Source organism: Phaethon aethereus (assembly GCF_964289735.1).
Source record: "Phaethon aethereus genome assembly, chromosome: W".
In the NCBI taxonomy this organism is placed as follows: Eukaryota; Metazoa; Chordata; class Aves; order Phaethontiformes; family Phaethontidae; genus Phaethon; species Phaethon aethereus.
The window spans coordinates 34,407,942-34,435,584 of record NC_138581.1 but is presented as its reverse complement, the minus strand read 5'-3'; the positions used below and the strand labels follow the sequence as shown (position 1 = coordinate 34,435,584).

The following is a 27,643-nucleotide window of genomic DNA, read 5'->3' as shown; positions in this document are numbered from 1 at the left end:
AAAGGCTCCATATCTTGGTTTGTGATCCCACAAATAGGTCGAATCCAATTAACGTCTCCTACCAATTTTTGTACATCATTTAATGTTTTAATCTGAATTCTTAATTCAACCTTTTGGGGGGTCACCGACATTTCAGTGATCATCCACCCCAAGTACCTCCAAGGCGCTTCAGCTTGTATCTTTTCCGGCACCACTTGCAGCCCACTTTGCCTCAAAAGCTCAACGAGCTCCCCGTTCATTTCTTCTGGATTTAATTGATCACCAGCCAACAATATGTCATCCATACAATGATAGATGAGATATTGAGGCCACCTTTTTCTGATTGGCTGTAAAGCCCAATTTACATAAATTTGACACATCGTGGGCGAATTTTTCATGCCTTGTGGCAATACTGTCCAATGATATCTTTGCATGGGTTGTGCCTTGTTTGTACTTGGGACTGAGAATGCAAAATGTTTGGCATCGCCTTCATGCAGAGGGATTGTAAAAAAGCAATCTTTGAGATCTATAATCAAAAGCTTCCAATACTTCGGTATCATACAGGGAGATGGTAGCCCTAGTTGCAAGGCTCCCATGTCCACTATAACCTTATTGACTTCTCGCAAGTCATGTAATAGTCTCCATTTTCCACTTTTCTTTGGAATCACAAAAACAGGTGTGTTCCAAGGACTAGTGGTTGGCACACTATGGCCTTTTTCTAGCTGTTCTTTTACCAAATCTTCCAGGTGGGCGACCTTTTCTGCGGTCAGCGGCCATTGATTTACCCACACTGGATCATCGGTTTTCCATTCCAGTTTGAGCACAGGTCGCGTTTCAATGGCCACTACCGAAAACCCTGCGGATCGCTAGAGAGTGATATATTCATTTGACTCAGTACATCCCGCCCAAGCAAACTTAATGGTAATGCGGCTACATAGGGTCGTACTGAACACACTAGCCCGTCTGGATTTTCACAGGTTAGAGTTGTTACGCTCTGTTGTGTTGCAGAAAACCCACCAACCCCTACAAGTCCGTGAGCTGGAGTCTGAGCCAGCCAGCCTGGCGGCCACTCTCACTGACTGATTATGGTCACATCAGCTCCTGTATCCACTAACATATCGATGGTCCATTGTCGCGGTCGCACGGTGGGGTCAGGATGCCTAAACTTCATTTTCAAAGTCGGTTTTCTTCTGCTGATATCTAATGCTAGAAAGATTTGTGGTCTTCCTGTTGAGCCAAACCCTCCATTCCCCCTCACTGATTGCGCTGCGTGAGGTACAGAAGCAGTAAAAGGCACCAGTTGTGCAATACGTGTGCCTGCAGGAACCGCAACAGGAGGAGATGGAGTCCACAACATTACTTTGATGGTTCCCGTATAATCAGCGTCAATGACTCCAGGGAGAACAAAAAGTCCCTGCTTTGTTGCTGAAGATCGTCCTAATAACAAAGCACTCAATCCATATCCTAATGGTCCATTCGCATTAGTTGGGACATCATAAACCGACATGTCCCATAAGGTAACTTCTACTGTTGTTTCCACGTCCATTCCGGCGCTCCCTCTGGTTTGGGCGCTGAGGCTTTCCAAGCCGCCTGGTGGTGCTTCCCCATTTGTGTTGTCGTGCGGGGTGCCTTCACACTCGGTCGCCCGTTTCCCAATTTCATACCATCCCAATGATACTTTGAACAACATTCTGAGGCTTGATGACCAAATTTTTGACATCGACCACATGGTGCTCCTGCTGGGCCTATTCCTTGCTGAAAGGGTCCTTGTTGGAAGGATTTATGACCTGTCTCAATCTGCCTAGGTCCTTTCCTTGTGGCCTTGCACTGAGCTCTAAAATGCCCTGTTTTTCCACAATTAAAACATTTTTTCTCCCCTTTTCCATTTATAAATGGCTTAATTGCTGCTGCAAAGGCACTTGCGAGTGTCTCTGCCTGATGTGTGGCAGAGCCTACTCTGTTGCAGGCTTCTACCATTTGTACTAACGTTGCTTCTTTTGGCAAAGCTAACAAAATTCTTTTGCAATCTACATTGGCATTTTCTACTGCTAAATTCAACAACACTGCTAGTTTTGCGTCTTCATTGGTATACACCTTATTCAAAGTGTCTCTCAGACGATCAACAAAAGACATATATGGTTCATCTCTCCCTTGTCTAATTTGAGTGTAAGATGGTTGCCTCTTTCCCTCCTCAGGGACTGTTTGCAACGCATTCAACGCTAGTCGCCCAACTAATTGCAAGGCTTCTAAGGGCAGCCGAGCTTGCAATCTAACATCCACAAACAGTCCCTGGCCTGTCATTTGTTCCATAGTAATGTTCTGAAGCGGATCGCCGTCTTGATGCTCCAGGTTTCTCAGGGCTTCTTGCATACAGAGTTTATACCATCTGTCTGCCCACAATAACCTTTGGGTTGGTGTCAACAACATATCTATCATCTGCCGACAATCCCATGGTGTAAGAACCATTCCTGTGAATATGTTATCTAATAGAGCTTGCGTGAAAGGTGATTGCAAGCCATAATTTTGTACTGCCTTCCGCACTTTCTTAATCAAGTCCCAATGAAATGGGTCCCAGCGATTGGGCCTGTGAGGCTGTACACTAACGGGAAATGCCATCGGTAACTCTGTTTCCTCGTCTTTCATTGCTCCTAAAAAAAGGTCTTTCCACCGCTCTCTAGGGTTGCCTTTCATTCTAGGCTCTTGCCTCCCTATAGTCTCTACAACAGGCTCTTCTCCTTCGTCGCTGCTATCAGGCAATGGGGGCCATAAAGGTGGCAGGGGCTCGGCTGAGGGCTTCAAAACTATGGCTTTCGATCAGTTAAGTCTGGGTGGTTTCGGGGGTGGTGAAGCCCGCCCCATCAATCTTTCACACGAGCACACAGGGGAACATTGAGTACATTGTTCTGGGCAGCTTTGTCCTGTCTTGCCCTCACATACATCATCGTAGATCTGTTTCTCTGACTTATCTAATGCAGCCGGTTCACCCGGTGCATCTGGCACCTCAGGCGGTGCATTCGGAGTCGCTGAAGGTCCTGGACCCTCTGGCTCAGTTAAAAACGGATTGGTTGAAGGCGGTTTAACAGCCTCCTCCATATCAGCTGCAGCTTTTCTCTCTGCCTTTAAGGCTTTTAATGTGGTTAATATCAACTTCCACGCCGTCACTAACTCTGCAGCGGTTTTCTCAATATGTTCCCATAACATTTTTCCTATCTCCTCCCACGTCTCTGCCTTAAATGCCACAGACAGATCGGGGGGGTACCCTTTCTTTCGGCTCCAAATTAGGAGCCTTTTAAGTGTATATTCATCATATTTCAGTCCTCTCTTAGAGAGCATATGCAGCAGGAGTCTGACTATCGCCCCTTCTTCACGCGATGTGTTCTGCCCCATGCCGCCCCGGTTGCTCACCTCACCTCGCTGGGTGCTTTTCCGTTGCAACGTATTCCTTTTTCTTTTTCCTTGCGTCAGTCCCGCTGACTGCAATTCTTCCAACCGGGCTTCTCCCGCGGCGTCCTCTGCGCTCGACCGGTGTTCAACGATGAGATCCCATAGATCGTATCACGTCGGGGTCACCAGTTGCGGGAGAAGGATGGACTTCACAACTCTATGAGAGTTATATTCCGAAGCCGTTTATTGTCTTGTCTGACAATAATTTTCGCTTAGTCACTGCGCACACACTCATGATTGGTTACAGCTTGTTACACACACTATTGCAATTGGCTATATACAAAATATCACGCGCTGTCCATGAGCCTCTCACACAGTCAGGATTCGCTGCTTGCAGGTGTTCCTGTTTTCCTCGCTTCTTCTTAGTTGTTTTCCACAGCTCCTTCTCCTCAAGGCCGAGCCGTGCAGATATCCAGCTGTTTACCAGCTTCTCAATGCCACAGCTCCTTCTCCTTAAGGTCAAGCCGTGCAGGGTGATCCCAACAACCAACCACTTCCGAAGCAGCTCGAACCCCTTCATATGCTGCCAATATCTCTTTTTCAGTTGGAGTATAGCAGGCCTCAGATCCTCTATATCCCCAACTCTAAAACCCTAGGTGTCAACCTTGGGTCTCCCCTGGTACTTTCTGCCAGAGACTCCAGGTAGGGCCATTCTCCCCGGCTGTGCTGTAGAGCACATTTTTAACATCTTGTCCTGCCCGGACTGGCCCGAGGGCTACGGCATGAACTATCTCCTGTTTAATTTGGTTAAAGTCTTGTCCTTGCTCAGGGCCCCATTTGAAATCTTTCTTCTTCTGGGTCACTTGATAGAGAGGGCTTACAATCAGACTGTAGTTTGGAATATGCATTCTCCAAAATCCCACACCACCTAAGAAAGCTTGTGTTTCCTTTTTACTGGTTGGTGGAGACATCGCTGTTATTTTGTTGATCACATCCATTGGGATCTGACGATGTCCATCACGCCATTTTATTCCTAAATCTGGATCTCCTGTGTAGGTCCCTTGACCTTACTTTGTTTTATGGCAAAACTGGCTTTCAGAAGGATTTGGATTCTTTTCTTCCTTTTCTCAAAAACTACTTCTACTGTGTTGCCCCATACGATGATGTCATCAATGTATTGCAGGTGTGCCAGAGCTTCACCCTGTTTCAGTGCATTCTGGATCAGCCCATGGCAAATGGTAGGGCTGTGTTTCCACCTCTGGGGAAGTCAATTCCAGGTGTACTGGACACCCCTCCAAGTGAAAGCAAACTGTGGCCTGCACTCTGCTGACACAGGGATTGAGAAAAACACGTTAGCAATATCAATGGTGGCGTACCACTTGGCTGCCTTTGACTCCAGTTCATATTGAAGTTCTAGCATGTCCCACACAGCAGCACGCAGTCACGGCATGACCTCATTCAGTCCACGATAGTCTACTGTCAGTCTCCACTCTCCATTAGACTTTCGCCCTGGCCATATAGGGCTGTTAAAGGGTGAGTGAGTCTTGCTTATCACTCCTTGGGTCTACAGCTAACAAATCAGCTTATGGATGGGGATCAGGGAGTCTCTGTTGGTGTGATATTGCCGCCAGTGCACTGTTGTGGTAGCGTTCGACACCTGTTGTTCTTCGACCCTGAGCACCCCCACAACAGAAGGGTCCTCTGAGAGACCAGGCAAGGTGGACAGCTGTTTAATTTCCTCCATCTCCAAAGCAGCTATACCAAAAGCCCACCAATTCCCTTTTGGGTCCTTGAAATACCCTCTCCTGAGGTAGTCTATGCCCAGGATGCACGGAGCCTCTGGGCCAGTCACAACGGGGTGCTCCTGCCACTCATTCCCAGTTAGGCTCACTTCGGCCTCCAGTACAGTCAGCTGTTGGGGTCCCCCTGTCACTCCAGAAATACAAATGGGTTCTGCCCCTATATGGCTTGATGGGCATTAGGGTACACTGTGCACCAGTGTCTACTAGAGCCTTATATTCCTGTGGGTCTGACATGCCAGGCCATCGAATTCACACAGTCCAATAAACTCTGTTATCCCTCTCCTCCGCCTGGCTAGAGGCAGGGCCCCTCTAATGCTGGTTATAGTATCCATTACCCACTTCTTCTAAATAGAAATCAGAAATCCCTTTATTATTAAGCTCAGAAGTCAGACCAGCCCTTTTACCCTTCCTGGGAAACTGCTCACTGGAAACCAGAGCAACAATTTTCCTGGAAGAACTCCTTTTTGTGATTATTTCTCCTTGCAACTCACATACCTGGGTCTCTAAGGTCGAGGTGGATTTTCCATCCCACTTCCTCATGTCCTCTCCGTGGTCACGCAGATAAAACCACAGGGTGACCCGTGGTGTGTACCCCCTGTATCTTCCCTCTTGAGCAGAAGAACACTTACTCCTAACAGCTGAGATACTGGTCTGTACAGCTGGGGAGCAGACCATATCGTCTTTGAATCACTGAAAGTCCCGGGACAGTTTCTCAGCCATCATGCCTGGCAGTTTCTCCACAGCTGAGACGCAGGCCCATAGGGAGGAGGAGAGATTTTCTTCATATTTCTCGAGTTGTCCAGCCAATTCATCTACCGTTGGCCCATCTCCATCTTTCCAGGTCATTACTGCTAATGAGTTGGCATACGACAATGGTGTGCTCTGTACAAACTTCCACCACATAGACTGTGTGCTCTGGACTTCATCTGGATCTGTGTTGTCCTGGTCATTATAAATCACCTCCAGCATGGCTAAATCCCTCAGGTACTGGATACCTCTCTTCATGGTGGCCCATTTGCCTGGGCGACATGCAATATCTTCCTTTAAGGGATACCTTTCCTTCACGCCATACAGGAGTCGTCTCCAGAGGCTGAGGTCTTGTGTTGCTTTGTCAGTGCCCCCTTCCCTAGACAGGGACTCCAGCTGCTTGGCCACCATACCCTCTATTTCCAGGCTACTGGCCCCGTTATCCCAGCATCAGAGCAGCCAGGTGACAATGTGCTCGCCTGGATGATGGCTGAAGTGTTTTCGCATATCTTGCAGCTCACTCAGGGATAGGGATCAGGCCATCTCTTGATGGCCCTTCTTCATCATCCTTTACTACCAAATGAGCTGACTTTCATGTCCATTTCTTCTTGTGTATGGGGGCAACTGATACCAGCACAGGTTGGTTCTCTGGTTCATCTGCAGGGTTTGAGTAGCCATAAGTGCCCATCACTGGGGTTGGAATACCTGCAGTGCCTGCCACAGGGGTTGGGGTAGCCACAGTGCACACCGCCAGGGTCTGAGTGGCTGCAGTGCCTGTTGCCGGGGTTTGAGTAGCCAGAGTGCCCGTTGCAGGGGTGGTATTTTTAAATAATTGTTTAACTTTAAACAAGACCTGAAGCACATTTGGGAGACTTAGCAATAGGCGCATGCTGGTTTGAAGATTCTAGGGATATCTGAAATTCTCAAAAGCTGTTGTAACTAGCTTGGAAGAGAAGGGGAAGGTAAAGGAAGGTGTCTCCCCCATAGACTGGCTCTCTGAAGAGAAAAGGTAAAAAGTGTAATTATTAATAATTTCCGAGAGGTGGCTCCCGAAGTACAGAGATGATGGCAATGCTGAGTACAAATACCAAATTAGTGTCACGACTAGCCATTTTATCATGTCATAAGCCGCTGTTACAAAGTACAGCACAATGATAACCTTGACCCAGTTCCCAGAGATGATAAACAGAACAATGGGAAACATATACAGCAAGTCAGGTGTCACAGAACACACCTCTGAGAACAAGCACAAGAACTTTGAGAGCAAATGAATAAACATTATGACCAGCGACTATCAAACTAATATAATGAATGCTTATAACAAATTTGTTCTAACACCCTCTAGTCAGTTTTGTCATTATCTCAGCCCGTCGAGCCCCATGTTGGGCGCCAAAAAGGACTGTTCCGGTTTAACCCAGCAGGTAGCCAAAACAACCACACAGCCATTCATTCACTCTCCTCTCCCCAGGGGGATGGGGAAGAGAATCAGAAAAGAAAAAGGGTAGAACTCGTGGGTTGAGATAAAGACAGTTTAATAGGACAGAGAAAATAATAATAATAATAATAACAACAACAATGATAGTAATATTAATGATAAAAGAATATACAGAACAAGTGATGCACAGCACAATTGCTCACCACCTGCTGACCGATGCCCAGTTAGTTCCTGAGCTGCAGCCCCTCTCTGGCCAACTCCCCCAGTTTATACACTGAGCATGACGTCATATGTTATGGAATATCCCTTTGGCCAGTTTGGGTCAACTGTCCTGGCTGTGTCCCCTCCCAGCTTCCTGTGCATCCCCAGCCTTCTCACTGTCAGGCCAGCACAAAAAGCCATACAGTCCTTGACTGCTTAGCAACAACCCAAAACATCAGTATGTTATCAATGTTTTCTCATCCCAAACACAAAACATAGCCTCACACTAGCTTATGTGAAGAAAACCAACTCTATCCTGGCTGAAACCAGGACAGTATCCACCCCTTATTCCATACCATTTACGTTATGCTCAGTATGCTTACATTATACAAACCAGTACAACCTGATTAACCACTCCCCCTTCCCATCCTTTAATATAATACACAGATCATCATTCCCTTAGTCTATAGACCATCCCTGTAAAACATCTGTGAAATGTCCACAAACATCCATGAAATGTCCATTGAGTTCATTTAGTCCATGACTTTGGGCTCCATCTCTTATGGTGATCACTCAGGACAGGAGAGGTGGTGTGTTGCATGGAGTTCCTGGACACCAAAGCCAGCTCAGGTCAGGTCACTGCTGCACTTGCACTGCTTCTTGTAAGGCTTGTCCTCCATTGGTCCAGGTGGTTCCTGCTATAGTAGTTGTTCCTATAACATGCAACTGAATTCATGGGTTACAACAATTTAAAGGTATTTCCATTACAATCTCCACCCCTGGGCCCTTTGGACTGGACCATAGGGTTTAACATTGCAATGAACTCCTCCCCTTGCTCCTGCTCTGGCTTGGACTTATCCACAGACTGCAGTCCCTTCCATGAGCCACAGTCTCTCCAGGGGTATATCTGCTGTGGCATAGACTTATCCACAGTCACAGTCACTTTGAGGTGCACCTTTTCCAAAATGGCCTCCTCCATGGGCCACAATGCCTCCAGAGATATATCTGCTCCAGTGTGGCCTCATCCACAGCCACAGTCCCTTCAGAAGTAAAACTGCTCCAGCATGGCCTTACCCATAGTTCCAGTCCCTCCAGGAATGTACCTGCACTGTCGAGGGCTTCTCCATGGCCACATGCTTTGAGGTGCTCCAGCATGACCTCATGCACAGCCACTGATGCTTCGAGATGTACCTTCTCCAGCGTGGACTTATCCTTGGGCCACAATCCCATCAGAGGTATACCTGCTGCAGAACAAACATAACCATGGCCACAGATGCTTCAAAATATACCTGCTCTGGCATGGGCTTACACACGGCCACAGACACTTCGGGGTGTCCTGCTCCCATATGGACTCATCCACAGGTCACAGACCCTTCGCTTCGAGTTCACAGTGGAGTTCCAGCCTGTCCAATACAGCAGCACCGAAACAGCAGCCATGCCCTGGCCATCTGCCAGCCCAGGCACAAGGCCATTGCTGTTAGAGTGTTCCCAGGCACAGCAGAGTCAGACGATAAGCAGCACAGCAGCAGCGAAAGCAAAAAGCAGCCACTAACGAGCACTAGACTCTAATATACGTAAGGAAAGCAAACCCATGGCAAGTACAGGGGCCTGGCAATTAATAGCTAAACAGCAATAACAGCTATAAACTTGATCTAGCACATTCCAATCAAATCTGTCATTGTCTCAAACCCTTCATGACCCACATTTTTGGGTTTTTTGACCATGGGGCGGTTTACATGGCACCAGGCCTCCTCGCAGCAGATGGAGTGCAACTGACTCCAAGGGGCAAAAGGATTCTTGCTTATGAGCTGGCAGGCCTCATCGAGAGGGCTTTAAAATAGATTTGGAGGGGGGAGGGGATAAAACCAGGCTCACTAGAGCTGAGCCTAGGGGTGGCATGCCAGAGTTGAAATCGATAACCCAGCTCAAGTGCATCTACACCAATGCACGCAGAATGGGCACCAAACAGGAGGAGCTGGAAGCCATTGTGCAGCGGGACAGCTATGATGTAGTTGCCATCACAGAAACATGGTGGGATGCTTCTCATGACTGGAGTGCTGCAATGGATGGCTATAAGCTCTTCCGAAGGGATAGGCAGGGAAGGAGAGGTGGTGGGGTGGCTCTGTATGTTAGGGAGTGTTTTGATTGCATAGAAATCACTGATTGTGAAGACCAAGTAGAGTGCTTATGGGTAAGGATGAGGGGGAAGGCCAATGAGGCAGATATCCTGCTGGGAGTCTATTACAGACCACCCAACCAGGACGAAGAGACAGATGAGACATTCTATAAGCGACTGGCAGAAGTCTCGCATTCGCTGGCCCTTGTTCTTGTGGGGGACTTCAACCTACTGGACATCTGTTGGAAGTATAACACGGCAGAGAGGAAACAGTCTGGGAGGTTCCTGGAGTGTGTGGAGGATAACTTCCTGACACAGCTGGTGAGTGAGCCCACCAGGGGAGGTGCCTTGCTGGACCTGCTGTTTACAAACAGAGAAGGACTGGTGAGAGGTGTGGTGGTTGGAGGCCGTCTTGTGCTTAGCGACCATGACATGATAGAATTCTCAGTTGTGAGTGAAGTAAGGAGAGGGGTCACCAAAACTGCTACCATGGACTTCCGGAGGGCAGACTTTGGCCTGTTCAGGTCACTGGTTGAGGGAGTCCCTTGGGAGACAGTCCTGAAGGACAAAGGGGTCCAGGAAGGCTGGACAGTCTTCAGGAAGGAAATCTTAAAGGCGCAGGAGCAGGCGGTCCCCATGTGCCGTAAGAAGAGCTGGCGGGGAAGGCGACCGGCCTGGCTGAACAGGGAGATTTTGCTGGGACTCAGGGAAAAGAGGAGAGTTTATCACCTCTGGAAGAAGGGCCAGGCAACTCACGAAGAGTACAAGGATCTCGTTAGGTCAAGCAGGGACAAAATTAGAAAGGCAAAAGCCCAGCTAGAGCTCAGTCTGGCCACAGTCGTAAAGGATAATAAAAAATGTTTTTACAAATATATTAACAACAAAAAGAGAGGCAAGGAGAATCTCCATCCCCTACTGGATATGGCGGGGAACATTGTCTCCAAGGACGAGGACAAGGCTGAGGTACTTAATGCCTTCTTCGCCTCAGTCTTTAATAGCCAGTCCAGGTATCCACAGGGTATTCAGCCCCCTGAGCTGGAAGATGGGGATGGAGAGCACAATGTACTCCTCATAATCTAGGAGGAAGCAGTCAAGGACATGCTAAGCCACCTGGACACCCACAAGTCTATGGGGCCTGATGGGATCCATCCGAGAGTACTGAGAGAGCTGGCGGAGGAGCTTGCCAAGCCACTCTCCATCGTTTATCAGCAGTCCTGGTTAACAGGGGAGGTCCCAGAAGACTGGAGGCTTGCCAATGTGACGCCCATCTACAAGAAAGGCCCAAAGGAGGATCCTGGGAACTACAGGCCTGTCAGCCTGACCTCTGTACCAGGGAAGATTATGGAGCGGTTGGTCTTGAGAGTGCTCACAGGGCATCTGCAGGACAACCAAAGGATCAGGCCCAGCCAGCATGGGTTCATGAAAGGCAGGTCCTGCTTGACCAACCTGATCTCCTTCTATGACCAGGTGACCCGCCTAGTGGATGAGGGAAAGGCTGTGGACGTTGTCTCCCTGGACTTTAGTAAAGCCTTTGACAACGTCTCCCACAGCATTCTCCTGGAGAAACTGGCGGCTTGTGGCTTGGATGTGTTTACTCTTCGCTGGGTGAGGAACTGGCTGGATGGCCGAGCCCAGAGAGTTGTGGTGAACGGCGTTAAATCCGGCTGGCGGCCGGTCACAAGCGGTGTTCCCCAGGGCTCGGTTCTGGGGCTGGTCTTGTTCAATATCTTTATCGATGATCTGGATGAGGGGATCAAGTGCTCCCTCAGTAAGTTTGCAGATGACACCAAGTTGGGTGGGAGTGTTGATCTGCTGGAGGGTAGGAGGGCTCTGCAGAGGGATCTGGACAGTCTGGATCGATGGGCAGAGGTCAACTGTATGAAGTTTAATAAGGCCAAGCGCCAGGTCTTGCACTTGGGTCACAACAATCCCATGCAACGCTACAGGCTTGGGGAGGAGTGGCTGGAGAGCTGCCTGGCAGAAAGGGACCTGGGGGTGCTGGTTGACAGCCGGTTGAATATGAGCCAGCAGTGTGCCCAGGTGGCCAAGAAGGCCAACAGCATCCTGGCCTGTATCAGAAATAGTGTGGCCAGCAGGAGTAGGGAAGTGGTTGTGCCCCTGTACTCGGCACTGGTGAGGCCGCACCTGGAATACTGTGTTCAGTTTTGGGCCCCTCACTACAAGAAGGACGGTGAGGTGCTTGAGCATGTCCAGAGAAGGGCAACAAAGCTGGTGAGGGGTCTGGAGCACAAGTCTTATGGGGAGCGGCTGAGGGAACTGGGGTTGTTTAGTCTGGAGAAGAGGAGGCTGAGGGAAGACCTTATCACTCTCTACAACTATCTGCAAGGGCGTTGTGGCGATGAGGGTGTTGGTGTCTTCTCCCAAGTGACTAGTGATAGGACGAGAGGAAATGGCCTCAAGTTACGCCAGGGGAGGTTTAGATTGGAATTTAGGAAACATTTCTTTACCGAGAGGGTGGTCAAGCATTGGAACAGGCTGCCCAGGGAGGTGGTGGAGTCGCCATCTCTGGAAGTATTCAAAAAACGTGTGGATGTGGTGCTTCAGGACATGGTTTAGGGAACATGGTGGTGCTGGATTAATGGTTGGACTTGATGATCTTGAAGGTCCTTTCCAACCTTAGTGTTTCTGTGATTCTGTGATTCTGTGATTGGGCGCCAGAAAGGACTATCATGGTTTATCCCCAGCCATCAACTAAGCACCACGCAGCCGCTCGCTCACTCCCCCACGGCGGGATGGGGGAGAGAATTGCAAGGGTAAAAGTTAGAAAACTCATGGTTTGAGATAAAGACAGTTTAATAGGTAAAGCAAAAGCCGCACTCACATGCAGAGCAAAACAGGGAATTCATTCACTACTCCCCATGGGCAGGCAGGTGTTCAGCCATCTCCAGGGAAGCAGGGCTCTATCATGCGTAATGATTTCTTGGGAAGACAGACGCCATCACTCCGAACGTCCCTCCATCCCTTCCGTCTTCTTCGTCCCAGCTTTATATACCGAGCATGACATCATATAGTATGGAATATCCCATTGGCCAGCCTGGGTCAGCTGTCCTGGCTGTGTCCCCTCCCAGCTTCCCGTGCACCCCCAGCCTTCTTGCTAGCAGGCCAGCACGAGAAGCTGGACTGTCCTTGACTGCTTAGCAACAACTCAAAACATCAGCACATTATCAACAGTTTCTCATCCCAAATCCAAAACATAGCCTCACACTAGCTTCTGTGAAGAGAATTAACTCTATCCTGGCTGAAACCAGGACAAAGATCCAAATGATAAAATCTCTAGTTAATCATGGGGAGGTCCAGCCATCTTTTGGCATGAAGCTGCCATCTCAGCCAAAGAAGTTACTTCTCATACAGTCCAGTATAAGAAAGAATTGTCTGCTTGTTTCCATCTGGTAAAATCACAGGAGACATCAGCATAATCAGGGCTGTTCTCCATAGCTCTCTTGGCATCACTTTATAAGGCAGATGAGAGTTCAGCTTTTTTATATTTTTTATTTATTTTTAAATATTTTTATATATATATATTTGGCACTCTTAATAAATGTGGACTGCTATCTTGAACTGTGGTTATGGCAGACTTTCTATTCCATGTCTGTCTGCATTACTTGGCACTTCTCAAAAATTGTCGTAAAGAAGATTGGTTACTCTTTCCATTCACACCAAAGTGATAGTTCAGTGTACAAAGCAGTCCTGATACAAACCAAATGAAAAACTAACTAAAACTAAACGTTGCTTTGAGGGGGGAAAGAAGAAAGCAAACATGAAGATTGAATGTCTGTCTCATGTTTGTGAGGTGGAATGGATCAGAAGAGGGAAATTTGAGCATCCCTTCTTCTGTGGCATGGGTACAATATTTCTGCTTAGAAATCTGTGTGGTTGCTCATACTTTTAGAAGTGGAGCATATTTCTTTATTAACTTGAACGTTTATCAAAGAAGTTAACTTCCCAAGACTACAGCTAGTTGCTCTCCAGACATAAGTGTTTAGTGTCAGTCTACACAGGTCATTGACCAATGATGGCAACTCTGCAGTATTTTGCCTCTCTGTATTCAAAATTATCTGTTGCTGTTTCATTTTTTTTAATCCTCTTTTAGTGTGTGGAACACTCAGTGTGAAATCAATGGAAGCTGAGACCATAAGGCCCTTCATGCATGCACCTCAGGTCTGCAAGGACAGTGTGTGCTATCCTTGATGGTCACTTCTGTCTACAGTTCTCTGCTTGCAGCACTGAAACATGGAGTAGAGCCTTGTGGATCTGCGGTGACCTAGTTGACTGCTCACTTAAAATCCGAACTTGAATTTGGCTTAGTTTGACTGATCCCTTGTTAAGCCTGAATTTCAACCCAGGCTTTGGGAGTCAGACTTTAATGGTGATGTTTAATCACAAAGTAGCTTTGCTAAAACCTAGCTAAATAATTGATGTTTGAAAGGGAAAAAAAGTGAAGAACGATAAATCTGCTTGTGCTTATTATGATGTTCCCTAATCTTGACAAAATTGCATGAAACCCACCAATTCACAACAGCATTTCTTTTCACAGCAAAGGAACATAGAAGTTGGCAGTGAAATTCAAAGCGACAAACTATATAAAGAGTTGTCTCAGTGGTACTAGGGAAGAGATTTGACTCTTGATATAAAACAAAAGGGAAGTCTTTTTTTTCACATTAGCATGCACATTATCAAATGTTAGTAGGCTAGAGTTTAAGGACTTTAAAAAGTAGTTCATATTTGAACAGTAAAATGTCCTTTTTGGTATGTCTGAATTTATTGCAAGGTCAAAATCCGAATGACTTGTTGAATATCCCTCTCCCTTACTTTGAGCATTTGCAAGTAAAGAAAGTATATTCCAAATATTGGAAAATATTTACATGTTCTTAGTGTGATGGAGAACTACTCCACTTTCCTTCCTGAGGGCTGTGGTTCAAAGACTGAAACAAGGCAGGGGAAAAAAGCTTCAACTCTATGGATGATGCAGAAAGTCTCTGCTGCCTTGGCTAATGGATGGCTTAATTGTCCTGTGAATTCCTGCAGATGCCCACTGATGTAGGCAAGTTTGGCAAATGGACTTTTAAGATTCCCCGAGAAGTGGTCCTCCAATATCTTTATACCCAAAATTGCACATTTCATAAACAAGGTCAAGTGTTCTTGCAGCTTTAGTTTTGCTTATGAGTAACCTAAAATAATAATGATTTCATGAAAGAGGATTTCTTCCTTATTTCAGGTTGCTAGTATTGGAATCTACAGCTCCTTCGGGAGACATGTCCCGCTCGCACCACATTGCATCAGTTGTTCCAAACCGGTATCCTCGCTGGTTCACCCTAAGTCACATCGAATCCCAGCAGTGTGAGCTGGCATCAACCATGCTGACAGCAGCCAAAGGTACATTGTTGTCAGTTACGTACTCAACTAAATTTATGTTTTTAATATTGCATGGAATAAACAGATTATAAAACTTGTGTTTAGTAATCCAAATTTCAGTCTGACAGGAGCTTGAAATAGGAACAACAAACTGAACTGACTTAAACCTGTCAATTTTCTAGCAAAGTGGTTAAACTAGCTAGACGGTAGCCAGATGGGCTTGATTTGAGGCTGATGAGACAGCTTTTTGTTCTTCTGACACACAATATAGACTATGAAACCCAGGAGTGGACAAATCACTTCTAAAATTCACAAGTCAGGATGACTTTTAGCCATGTACTACACTAACACCATCAGGCACTAGAGGAGTTTGTGCTGTTTTGTATCTTTCATTCATGTGATTTAATTATGGGAGGTTTATAAAAAACAAAATGTGTATAACTGAAACATTGTACTATTGTGTAGCAATGGCAGGCTCAATTATAATGTATCTCTGGATGTTTTGGGAGCTTGTTCTGTTTACACCTTGCAGGTGATGTTCGGAGGCTGGAAACAGTGCTAGAATCCATCCAGAAAAATATCCACTCCTCATCACACATCTTCAAACTTGCCCAGGATGCATTTAAAATAGCAACACTCATGGACAGCTTGCCAGACATCACTCTTCTGAAGGTTTCTCTGGAGTTGGGCCTTCAGGTATTTCCCTTGTTCATTATTACTACAGTAGAAGACAGGAATTTGACCCTGTGTTGGTGGGTACAGCTCTTTAAGTCACTGACGACCATACCCTCTTTGGGCTCTATCTGGAATTTTTAGATTCTGTTTTCTGATGTAAAGTGCAGTTGACTGGTAAACACAGAGCAAGGGTCTGCACAGCCCCTTTGTGCCATTTGCATGGAAGAGAGAGCCAAGAGCAGCTGGCTGCAAGGCACTCCTCTGTTCAGGGGTGAAAGAGGACCAATGCAATGGGTTCAGGAGTATAGGTAGGGATGGCTAGATAGCAAAATTATTCTGCTTGCCAGAAATGCACTTTTGCAGATCTTTTGCATGGCCTTGAGGGGTTTCTTGTCATTCCTCCCATCCTTCCCTTCCTTTCCCTCAAATGAGATTTGGTAGGTCCTTGTTGAATTACTAGAGAAAGCCAAGGTCAACCGTAATGACCTGTTTCTAAGGCAGATTGTGCTAACAGCAGCCCTCTCACTTCATCAAATCCTGCACTCCACAAGCTGTGGGATGGTCATCTGCATCAGACTCAGCTTGATGTGTACAAGAACCTCAGATTGGTTTTCAGGCTCTTAGGAGAGACTTTACAAGCTAAAAGGAGACAGCTAAGTTTTTAGGTATCTGGAGTAATATTGCCTTACACTGGTGAATCTTGGAGTTTACACAGTTCATTTCAACAAAAATAAATCTCTTCATCCCTCTTCAGGGAGTTCTTAAAAATGATGACAAAAAACAAACAGACAAAAACATGCAAAGATCAGAAACCCGTTTACTACTTTGCTTCAGTAAACAAAGCTCCAAAGACTTCTGGGGAAAGGATATTATCCCAGTTGCTTCTCATGCCAAAGAAAGGTACTATTTGCCTATTCTAGACTTTTAGAAGCTAAAGTCTTTAATCAGAAAGCTGAGATTGTGTGCTTTGTTAGCCTTTCTTATTCCCAAGGTTGCTGTGGAAATCTGCTTTTTTTTTCACATCTTGGTATGTTTCTGCCTTAAATGTTTGTTTACTTGAGAAAGATCCTTATGATTGATTGACTTGAATGTCACCTCAAGTATTCACCAAGTATCATTCAGTGGTAGCAGCACACTTTGGATATCACTGTGTTCATGGATACCCCTGTGTGGATGATGGTGTCATCAGAATGTCTTCAGTAAGATCTAGTGAAATAACTATCATGAACCTATACTTTCTCCTAAATCCGGTGTTTGGAATAAACTGGTGTAAGAACATGTCTGCTGTCTGCCCCGAGCTTACTAAGGTGGTTTAAGAATCTTAAAGGTAGTTTGCTTTTGTCATGGTTTAACCCCAGCCAGCAACTAAGCACCATGCAGCTGCTTGCTCACTCCCCCACGGTGGGACACTTTCTGGAAGGAAGATGCATAGCAGTTTTCTGGTAGTAACTCACAGCTATATAGATTTCTACAGAAATGTTTTTCCTGTAAAAGCCTTACAGTGTCAGTACTGTCTTCAGTGGCCTACAGATGCTTTCCCCTCTCCTGCCTTCCCCCAACCTAATGGCAATTAGATTGTCTGTGTTCGCTATCTAGTAACTGACTGCTTATGATATTTATGTGCCCTATAAAACTCTGTTTCTCCTGAAATACTGTTCTGCCTCTCAGCTACAACAATGACAAGTTGGACTGGTTGGGCTGAGGAGATGATACAAACAATTTCACAACTCTGTCACTGGGATTTCTGTGACAGAAAAGCCTCTTATATTTTTCTAGATTTGGGAGTAATGTATGGACTCCTGGGTTCTTTCTTCCTATTTCTAATGGCAGCATGTGTTATGTGACTCAGCAGAGGGAAGGCATTTAAACTAGCTGTGGAAAGCGTGGTCAAATGGGCATGTAGCATCTCAGCATCTCCGGTGTATTCTGTCCTTCAGAACCTTACTGGCACAGACGTTGTAAGATCTGCAGGTACAGGAGGGCTTCTATTCCTTCATTTGCCCGTTGTATTGCTACATCAATGCAAGTATTACCACACAAATGTAGACAGGTACCGCTGACAGAACTGCTGAGCAAGTTAGTGCAGGTGATCACCTGATGCGTATTTGGCAAGAGGTGTCCTTTCCCCAAAAGCCTGTAAATAAATAAACCTCCTTCCAATGTACATGACAAAGAGGTTTCACATTGGTGCGTTGGTTCATTGTTGGAAGTAATGGTTGGCCATTTCTTGCATCTCTTATGGGTAGAGAGATCTGTTCCTCTAGAATAAGAAATTCTTATTAAAAATAAAAATTAATCAGGACGAAGCCAAGGTTGTTCTTTCTGGAAGAGACAATCATAGAAACATAGAATCATATAGAATCACAGAATCATAGAATCTTTGGGTTGGAAGGGACCTTTAAAGGTCATCTAGTCCAACCCCCCTGCAGTGAGCAGGGACATCATCAAATAGATCAGGTTGCTCAGAGCCTCATCCAACCTGACCTTGAATGTTTCCAGGGATGGGGCATCTACCACCTCTCTGGGAAACCTGTGCCAGCGTTTCACCACCCTCAGTGTGAAAAATTTCTTCCTTATATCAAGTCTGAATCTACCCTCTTTTAGTTTAAAACCATTACCCCTTGTCCTATCGCTACAGGCCCTGCTAAAAAGTCTGTCCCCATCTTTCTTATAAGCCCCCTTTAAGTACTGGAAGGCTGCAATAAGGTCTCCCCAGAGCCTTCTCTTCTCCAAGCTGAGCAACCACAAATCTCTCAGCCTTTCCTGATAGGAGAGGTGTTCCATCCCTCTGATCATATTTGTGGCCCTCCTCTGGACCCTCTCCAACAGTTCCATGTCTTTCCTGTGCTGAGGGCTCCAGAGCTGGACACAGTACTCCAGGTGGGGTCTCACCAGAGAGGAGTAGAGGGGCAGAATCACCTCCCTCGACCTTCTGGTCGCACTTCTTTGGGTGCAGCCCAGGATGTAGTTGGCGTTCTGGGCACTTCTGGCCTTCTGAGCACACATTGCCCCCACTCAGGTGCAGGACCCTGCACTTGGCCTTGTTGAACCTCATGAGGTTCACATGGGCCTATTCCTCGAGCTTGTCCAGGTCCCTCTGGATGGCATCCCCTCCCTCAGGCATGTCAACCGCACCACTCATCTTGGTGTCATCTGCAAACTTGCTGAGTGTGCACTCGATCCCACTGTGTGTCATTGATGAAGATATTAAAGAGCACTGGTCCCAAGACAGACCCCTGAGGGACACCACTCGTCACCGATCTCCATCTGGACATTGAGCCATTGACCACTACCCTCTGGATTAAACCATCCAACCAATTCCTCATCCACCCAACAGTCCACCCATCAAATCCATATATCTCCAATTTAGAGAGGAGGATGTTGTGGGGCACCGTGTCAAAGGCCTTACAGAAGTCCAGATAGACAATATCCATAGCTCTTCCCTTGTCCACTGATGTGGTCACTCCATCACAGAAGGCCACTAGGTTGGTCAGGCAGGACTTGCCCTTGGTGAAGCCATGCTGGCTGTCTCGAATCACCTCCCTGTCCTCCATGTGCCTTAGCATAGCTTCTAGGAGGATCTGCTCCAGGATCTTCCCAGGCACAGAGGTCAGGCTGATTGGTTGGTAGTTCCCAGGGTCCTCCTTGCTACCTTTTTAAAAATGGTGCAATGTTTCCCTTTTTCCAGTCTCCAGGGACTTCCCCTGACTGCCATGGCTTTTCAAATATCATGGAGAGTGGCTTGGCAACTCCATCAGCCAATTGCCTCAGGACTCTGGGATGCATCTCATCAGGTCCCATAGACTTGTGCATGTTCAGGTAGTCATGAAGCTGATCTTCTTTTACAGTGGGAGGGACTTTGCTCCTCCAGTCCCCATCTTGCAGGCCATCCCCTCGAGACATGTGGGAAGAGACACTGCCAGTGAAGACTGAGGCAAAGAAGTTGTTCAGTACCTCAGCCTTCTCCTCATCCGTTGTTACCAGTTTGCCACTCTTGCTCATCAAGGAGGGTACGCTTTCTTTGACCTTCCTTTTCTGGCTGACATACCTGTAGAAGCCCTTGTTATTCTTTGCATCTCTTGCCAAGTTCAGCTCCAGCCGCACCTTGGCCTTCCTGACCTACACAACCAGGCAGCGCCCCTGTACTCATCCCAGGATACCTGTCCCTGCTTCCACTGCCTGTGCATTTCCTTCTTGCCCTTTAGTTTGACCAGCAGGTCTTGACTCAGCCATGCTTGTCTCTTGTCTTCCTTTCCCGATTTCTTACACCTGGGGATCGAGAGCTCTTGTGCTCTATGGAAAGCATCCTTAAAGATCTGCCATCTCTGTTCTGCTCCCTTGTCCCTGAGGGCAGTTTCCCAGGGGATCCTATTGACTAACTCCCTGAAGCGCTGGAAGTTTGCTTTCCTAAAATTCAGGGTCCTGACTTTACTCTTTGCCTGCCCATATCCCTCAGGACTGCGAACTCCACCAGTGCATGATCACTGCAGCCCAGGCTGCCTCCAGTCTTGATGTCACTGATTAACTTACTTGCATTGGTGACCAACAAGTCCAGTATGGCATCCCCTCTGGTAGGGCTGTCTATTACCTGGCACAGGAAGTTATCCCTCATGCACTCCAGGAGTCTCCTGGATTGCCTACAGCTCACCGTGCTACTTTTCCAGCAGATGTTGGAGTGGTTGAAGTCCCCCAGCAGGACTAGAGCTTGTCTTTTAGATAAGCTATGTAATTCCCAGGAGCTTCTTGTCATTTTCAGTCTTACTAACCTGTTAAGAAGGTCTCTTCAATTGATATCACAGATCTTGGACAGATCTGGAACTCCCTTTTAGGAAGAGGTAGCTCAAGAGTGTATTGAGCAGAAGTGAAATAGTTCTTTGGCTACATGGACTACAGTATAAATTAACTTCAACTTCTCCTTGGTCAAGACATCAATATATGCTTTATTTGAAATCCTTGGTTGTTTTTTTTTTAATCATCAGTAAAGGGCTCCTCCCTTAGTGCTCTCAGCTTGTCAGTTTAATCAAATGAAAGGAACCTAATTCCAGAATAGTTCAAATCCAAGGAACTTTTCAAGAAACTAGATATAGTATTGTTTTTTGCTCTCAAGTTATGAATGGAGTTACACTGGAGCTGCTATTATGCCCACTATGCATGCTGAAGGCTCTTGTGACTAATGATCGTTTTACAGACCACCACAGTGAAGGAAGTCATCAGAGAAGACTTTCAGAGTAGTCATCATTCATGCCTTTTTTTTTTTTTACATCCTTTCCTCCTTCACCAGTAGCAGAATTCAGTCCATAACCCTGTATTTTCTCTTGGATTCGCTCTACTTGGGGGAAGCTGAAAATTCATCTTGTATATTGGAAGAGTGTTAGCTTTCAATTTGTGTGTGCATCGACACAGGAAGTCACTTAGACTCTTTGATGGAGAGAATCAGACAGATACTTGCACTCCAAAGCATTTTGACTTGGGGATGTCTGTTTTTCTTCCAGAAAGACTTCAAGTAAAGGCTGATTCCATCATTTGTTAGCCATATTTTCATATTTTAAAATGTGTTGGGTTGCTCCTCACAGATCAATTTGCTTTCTCTCAAAATGATGTTCTCCAGTCTAGCACTTAAATTACTATTTAGTCAAAATGATACCATGATGTCTGAGACCGACAAAGCTAGCCTTATGCTGTAACTTTGGGTGATGTACAACCAGTCAGCAAGCTCCCAAGGTGTGAACATTTGGAGGCCAGCATGGAATCACTGATGGTTGTTTATAACCAGACTTCTTAAAAATCATCTGTGCATTTGTGCTCCTCAGCAGCCTTTCCATCTTAATTATCCTATCTACTGCTTAGGGCTAAAGGAGGTGGCAGGAGTAACAAATATGACAGAGGGCTACATGCCACTTTGAAGTCACCTTAGGATTGGGGGGGATATGGGTTGAGAACCCTCTTACAAATGCTGCTGACTCCAAGCTGTTTTGTGAGTGCACTTTATGAGTTAATATGTAAAGATCATAGCTGAAGGCTCTGGTTGACTTATTATGCTCTTTGTTTAATTGCTACAAATAGTAATACCATAGTATGATCACTGATATTGTGAGGGGAAAACTATTTGCTTTCTTCATCTAGATGTCTGTGGGGTCTGTCCAGTTAGCTGAAACAAGCTTTCCATGCAATTTCCATGCAGTGTTTGTTTTACTGCATAAACATATTTGCCCACATTTTAAGAAACAGCATAGGCAATAACTGCAAGTGATGTAAAATATAGGCACTGCAATCAGAGCTTAAAGTCCTTTTTCTATGATTCTGATGGTTTTGCGATGGAACTTCTTTGCAGGGACTCCTTGTTCAGAGAGAGAAATCATCATTATGACTTACTAATAATATCCGGATATATCTGCAAGTGTGTATATATAAAACTTTGCAGCATAAGCAGCCAGTAAAATCACTCTAACTCCTGTCTGTATTGTTGAAGTCAATGAAAAAAATGCAGATGGGGGGAAAATTAGATGGGTTACTTTGCCCAACAAGAGTTGACACATTTCCACTTTAAAGACTAACATACATAGAGGGAGGAGACATAATATAATTTAATTTGACTAATTGGTAATTGGTTGGGCTTGGGGGGGGGCTTTTTTGTGTTTGGTGTTTTTTTTTCTTCTCCCCGAATAAAACAGAGTTTCTCCTTTAGCCTTGAAGGACCTGCAGTTAGAATTATTCTCTGTATGCTTCTTCTTAAATCCCTAATTGTTTGTATATTGTCTTGGTTTTGCAATAGGATTAATTTTTATTTTGTTTGTGTTGTTTTAATAGGTGATGCGGATGACACTGTCAACACTGAATTGGCGACGGCGGGAAATGGTGAGGTGGCTGGTAACATGTGCAACAGAAATAGGTATGTTCCGAGATGCTTCTCAAGGGCTCCTGCCTTTTTGTCAGCTAATCTTAGAGGGCTTGATCTTGTTTGTCAACACTCAGGCTCTGCAAATGTCTCCCACTTTCTGTTCATCTATAAAATTCCTTTGGTTAGAAGACATTAATTATGGCAATGATGAGTGGGGTTTTTGAGCATGTGATCAAATAGGCACTGGCCAAGTGAGACAATAGTGGAGTAATGTAGTGTGAATTCTTTCCCCTGCAAGACAGGGACATGCATAACCTCATGGGAAATACCCCAGATTTCCCCTTGTCCCCTCCATGTTGGGTTTGAGGCTCGGAGAGAGCAGAGAAAAGGCTCATGGTTATGGGCTGTTAGACTATGCTACAACTTGGCTTGCTCTGAAAGGTGAGGCTCCAAAAGACTAGTGAGAGCACTATCTGGTCAGCTGTGGGGAAGAGGAACCAGAAAACAGGTGAATGAAATGCTGAGGATGCCTCCAACTGTGTGGCAGACAAGATCTCATGAAGGGGTTCTCATTGCTTGTTGTTTGTTTTCTTGTGGTTTTTTTTTAAGCCCCTGGGTAAATCCAAGCTTAGAGTGTAATGCATCTTTGTTATGTGGCTATGACATTGTACAGGCCTGTCATCTGCACTGGAAAGTAAACCAAGCACTAATGCACCCATCCTTAACCACGTAAGGTAAAAATAAGGTGGGAGCAGAACTAGCCTCATACTTAGAGGATAGCAGTGGGAGAATAGTGCACTCAGCAGGACATTATGTTCATTTCTGGGCTTTGCCATAAATTTCTTGTGTGACTTGATGAGGTATCCCTTAGCTTCTGTATTCCAGTTTACCATCTGCAAGATGAGGATACATAATCTGAAAGTGAAGATGAGGGGATTTAAAAATGTGTAGCTGTAAAAAAAAAAAAAAAAAACCAAAAAGAAAACCAGCAGCTGTGGTAGTGAGGACAATATAAGTACTATAAGGGAGCAATTTTAATTGTCACTGAAGGTATTTTTGGAAAGTATGCTTCCCTACTTTATTTACTCCTTTTTCATACATCTGAGTTGGATTGTATTGCATAGATGCTTCTTGAGTTTCAGAACTTCAAAGGATTGCTGCTGCTGCTTATTCTCTGGATTAGTTTTTTCTTTCTTTATGCTTAACTGGGAAAATAATGTTGTCAGTAGCATGGGAAAATACAGCTTGCCTTTGTATAACCTCAGCCAGAAAATGGTTTGTGTCTGCAAATTTTCATGCAATGCTCTTGTTTTATTGCTTTTATATCTTTGCTAAGGTAATTATTACTGAGGCTATCTTACAGATATTAGTGCCTGGGTATTATTTTGTTGTGGTGGGTTGACCCTGGCTGGATGCCAGGTGCCCACCAAAGCCGTTCTATCACTCCCCTCCTCAGCTGGACAGGGGAAAGAAAATATAATGAAAGGCTCATGGGTTGAGATATGGGCAGGGAGAAAACAGTCAGCAATTACCATCACAGGCAAAACAAACTCAACTTGGGGAAAGATTAATTAAATTTATTACCAACCAAATCAGAGTAGGATAATGAGAAATAAAACCAAATCTTAAAACACCTTCCCCCTACCCCTCCCTTATTCCTGGCCTCAACTTCACTCCCAAATTCTCTACCTCCTCCCTCACAAGCAGTGCAGGGGGACAGGGAATGGGAGTTGTGGTCAGTTCATCACATGTTGTTTCTGCCGCTCCTTCCTCCTCAGGGGGAGGACTCCTCACACTCTTCCCCTGCTCCAGCGTGGGTTCCTACCCATGGGAGACAGCCCTCCATGAACTTCTCCAACATGGGTCCTTCCCATAGGCTGCAGTTCTTCACAAACTGCTCCAGCCTGGGTCCCTTCCATGGGGTGCAGTCCTTCAGGAACAGACTGCCCCGGTGTGGGTCTCCCACGGGGTCACGAGTCCTGCCAGCAAACCTGCTCCAACGTGGGCTTCTCTCTCCATGGGTCCACAGGTCCTGCCAGGAGCTTGCTCCAGCACAGGCTTCCCACAGGGTCACAGCCTCCTTCAGGGGCATCCACCTGCTCCGACGTGGGGTCAGCCCCAGGCTGCAGGTGGATATCTGCTCCACCGTGGACCTCCATGGGCTGCAGGGGGACAGCCTGCCTCACCATGGGCTTCACTATGGGCTGCAGGGGAATCTCTGCTCTGGCGCCTGGAGCACCTCCTCCCCCTCCTTCTTCACTGACCTTGATGTCTGCAGGGTTGTTTCACATATTCTCACTCCTCTCCTCCGTCTGCAATTGCTATGCTGTTTTGTTTTGGTTTTTTTCCCTTCTTAACTCTGTTATCACAGAGGTGCTACCACCATCGCTGACTGGCTCAGCCTTGGCCAGTGACAGGTCCATCCTGGAGCTGGCTGGCATTGGCTCTATCGGATACAGGGGAGGCTTCTAGCAGCTTCTTTTAGAAGCCACCCCTGCAGCCCCCCTGCTACCCAAAACCTTGCCACGCAAACCCAATTAATTTGTGCAGTTACATAATGGCAAATAAAATGCTTAATACTGCTTTAAATTAGTTTACATATTCTAATAGATGCATCCCATAAAGAACCTTTAATGTCACACAAAGTACTCTTGAGATTTAATCAAGTTGATAAAACAAGGAATCTGTTTATTTTAAATAAACATTCATTTAATGAAGATCTGCTATTTTCTGACTATGCTGAATTTTTGCACGAGTGAAGGGGTGTACAGGACATATCAGAGTCCTATAGAGAAAAAGACCTCTGGATATGGTTTAGGTGGGCTCACATATGTCTGTAAACTGCCTCTAGCAATAATAAGACACTCTAGTTGGCTATAAGACTCGGTTTATGGAATCCATTAATCACTGTTTCCCCCTTCTTCCCCCCCACCACACACACGTGCCAGGAATAAAGTGATAGTAAGGAAAATATCTATTTCAGATAATATCCAGTAGTGCATATTGCTCAGTGTATTTCCCTAATAAGGATCTTGATGTTCAGGTGCATATGAATTTGATACAAGATGTATCTGAAAAGCCTTTTGGGAGGGGGTGGGGGTTAGGATTTTTTTTTTTTAAGGTGTGCTTAGTATTAAATGCCATGGTGTTCTATTAAATTAGACATTTAGCATGCTTTCATATTCTTTTGTGCATGCGCTGTACCTTGAGATGCACACTGAGAAAAGAAGTTAAAATTGCCTTTTAAGTGTTCTGTGTGAGGGCTGCTTGTTATTATCTGCATTTCAGTGATTGCTACATAGCTTTTGTTTTAATGTCCTTTTCCAGCCATGTTATCTGGTTTAGCCCTTCTTGCTGAAGCACATCTCCTTGGATGTACTGGCAAGCTCTTAGGCTTTGAAAATGTAATCTTTTGCTGAACATCTGTATCTGCTAGGTCTTATCAGTTGTGGCTAATCCTTTCTTTCTCTCCCCAGGTGTTTATGCACTGGATAGTATAATGCAAAACTGGTTTACACTTTTCACTCCAACAGAAGCCACTAGTATTGTTGCTACAACAGTGATGTCCAACAGCACCATTGTCCATCTGCATCTGGACTGCCATCAGCAGGAGAAGCTGGCTGGCAGTGCTAGGACACTTGCTCTACAGTGTGCCATGAAGGATCCTCAAAACTGTGCCCTCTCTGCACTGACCTTATGTGAAAAGGATCACATAGCTTTTGAGACCGCTTACCAAATTGTTCTAGATGCTGCTACAACCGGCATGAGCTACTCGCAGCTTTTTACTATAGCACGATACATGGAGCACCGTGGTTACCCTATGCGGGCCTACAAGCTGGCCACTTTGGCCATGACACATCTCAACCTGAGTTACAATCAGGACACACACCCTGCCATTAATGACGTTCTATGGGCATGTGCACTCAGCCACTCCCTTGGGAAAAATGAGCTAGCAGCTATAATACCTCTGGTGGTCAAAAGTGTCAAATGTGCAACAGTACTGTCAGATATTTTGCGTAGGTGTACTTTGACCACTCCTGGCATGGTGGGACTTCATGGAAGGAGGAACTCTGGTAAGCTCATGTCACTAGACAAAGCCCCTTTAAGACAACTCTTGGATGCCACGATCGGAGCCTACATTAATACAACTCATTCACGTCTCACTCACATCAGCCCGCGACACTATAGTGAGTTTATAGAGTTCCTCAGCAAGGCCCGAGAGACCTTCTTAATGGCTCATGATGGACACATCCAGTTTACACAGTTTATTGACAACCTAAAACAAATCTACAAAGGCAAAAAGAAACTGATGATGTTGGTTCGTGAGCGGTTTGGTTGATGAAAATGCGTGGGGGGAGTGGTTTGTTTTTACTTGAGCCTGCCTTTGTATCCTTTTGAACTTAAAGAAACAGAGCCACACCGGTATTATATGTGTATAGTTATATTGAGTTTGCAAACTAAACTGTCATGTTGTGAAAGTTTGTGTGTTTAATTTGTTTTCCTTTTTTCTGTTTTGTGTGAGAGAGAGGTTAAAAAAGTTTTGGTTTACACTGAGTATATGTTGTCAAGTGGCAAAAGCCCACATCGCTTTCCTGTTCTTTCTGTATATGTTCACAGCCTCAAAAAACCCCATATATTGCAATGGCTTTAAAATCCAAACAAAAAACCTCCATCCTGTGATAAGTACCTCGAATGGATTCAGCTTTACTCCTTTGTAACTCATCCTTACATTTCAGCATATTTAAACAAACCAACAAATGAAATACTAATAGTTAAAAGGCTGACCACGTGGCTTTGCAGTGCTGTTCATCCAGAAGCATGGCACACAATGCTTGTGCATGTGGAAACTTGGCAACTGTCAACATACGTTCTCAGGGATTTATAAAAAAAAAATAAAAAAGAATGAGAGCATTTATTGTACTGTGTATATATTATAGTATATGTCTGAATATTGAAAAAAATAACATTAATTTATTAAAAAAAGTCTATGTAATGCAAAATACTTGAAGCTGCAGTAACTTGGTTTTAAACAAAAAAGAAAACCTATCATCTGAAGGACTAAAGTGCGCCTTGCTTCAGGGTTGGCTCAGGTA

The 27,643-nt window shown here is 45.5% G+C and overlaps 1 protein-coding gene across 1 annotated transcript in view; it reads left to right on the top strand.

Annotated features, from left to right (window-relative positions):
• LOC309415200 (zinc finger SWIM domain-containing protein 6-like) overlaps nucleotides 1–26,889 on the top strand; it is a gene marked incomplete at its 3' end in the record, with an annotated part of 166,580 nt that extends 139,691 nt beyond the window's left edge. Inside the window, exons 11-14 of the mRNA XM_082012650.1 lie at nucleotides 14,901–15,058; nucleotides 15,570–15,733; nucleotides 22,520–22,601; nucleotides 26,027–26,889. Coding sequence (XP_081868776.1) covers nucleotides 14,901–15,058; nucleotides 15,570–15,733; nucleotides 22,520–22,601; nucleotides 26,027–26,889 — 1,267 coding nt within the window. The remainder of the gene's footprint in view (nucleotides 1–14,900; nucleotides 15,059–15,569; nucleotides 15,734–22,519; nucleotides 22,602–26,026) is intronic.
• Between the last annotated feature and the right edge of the window lie 754 nt (nucleotides 26,890–27,643).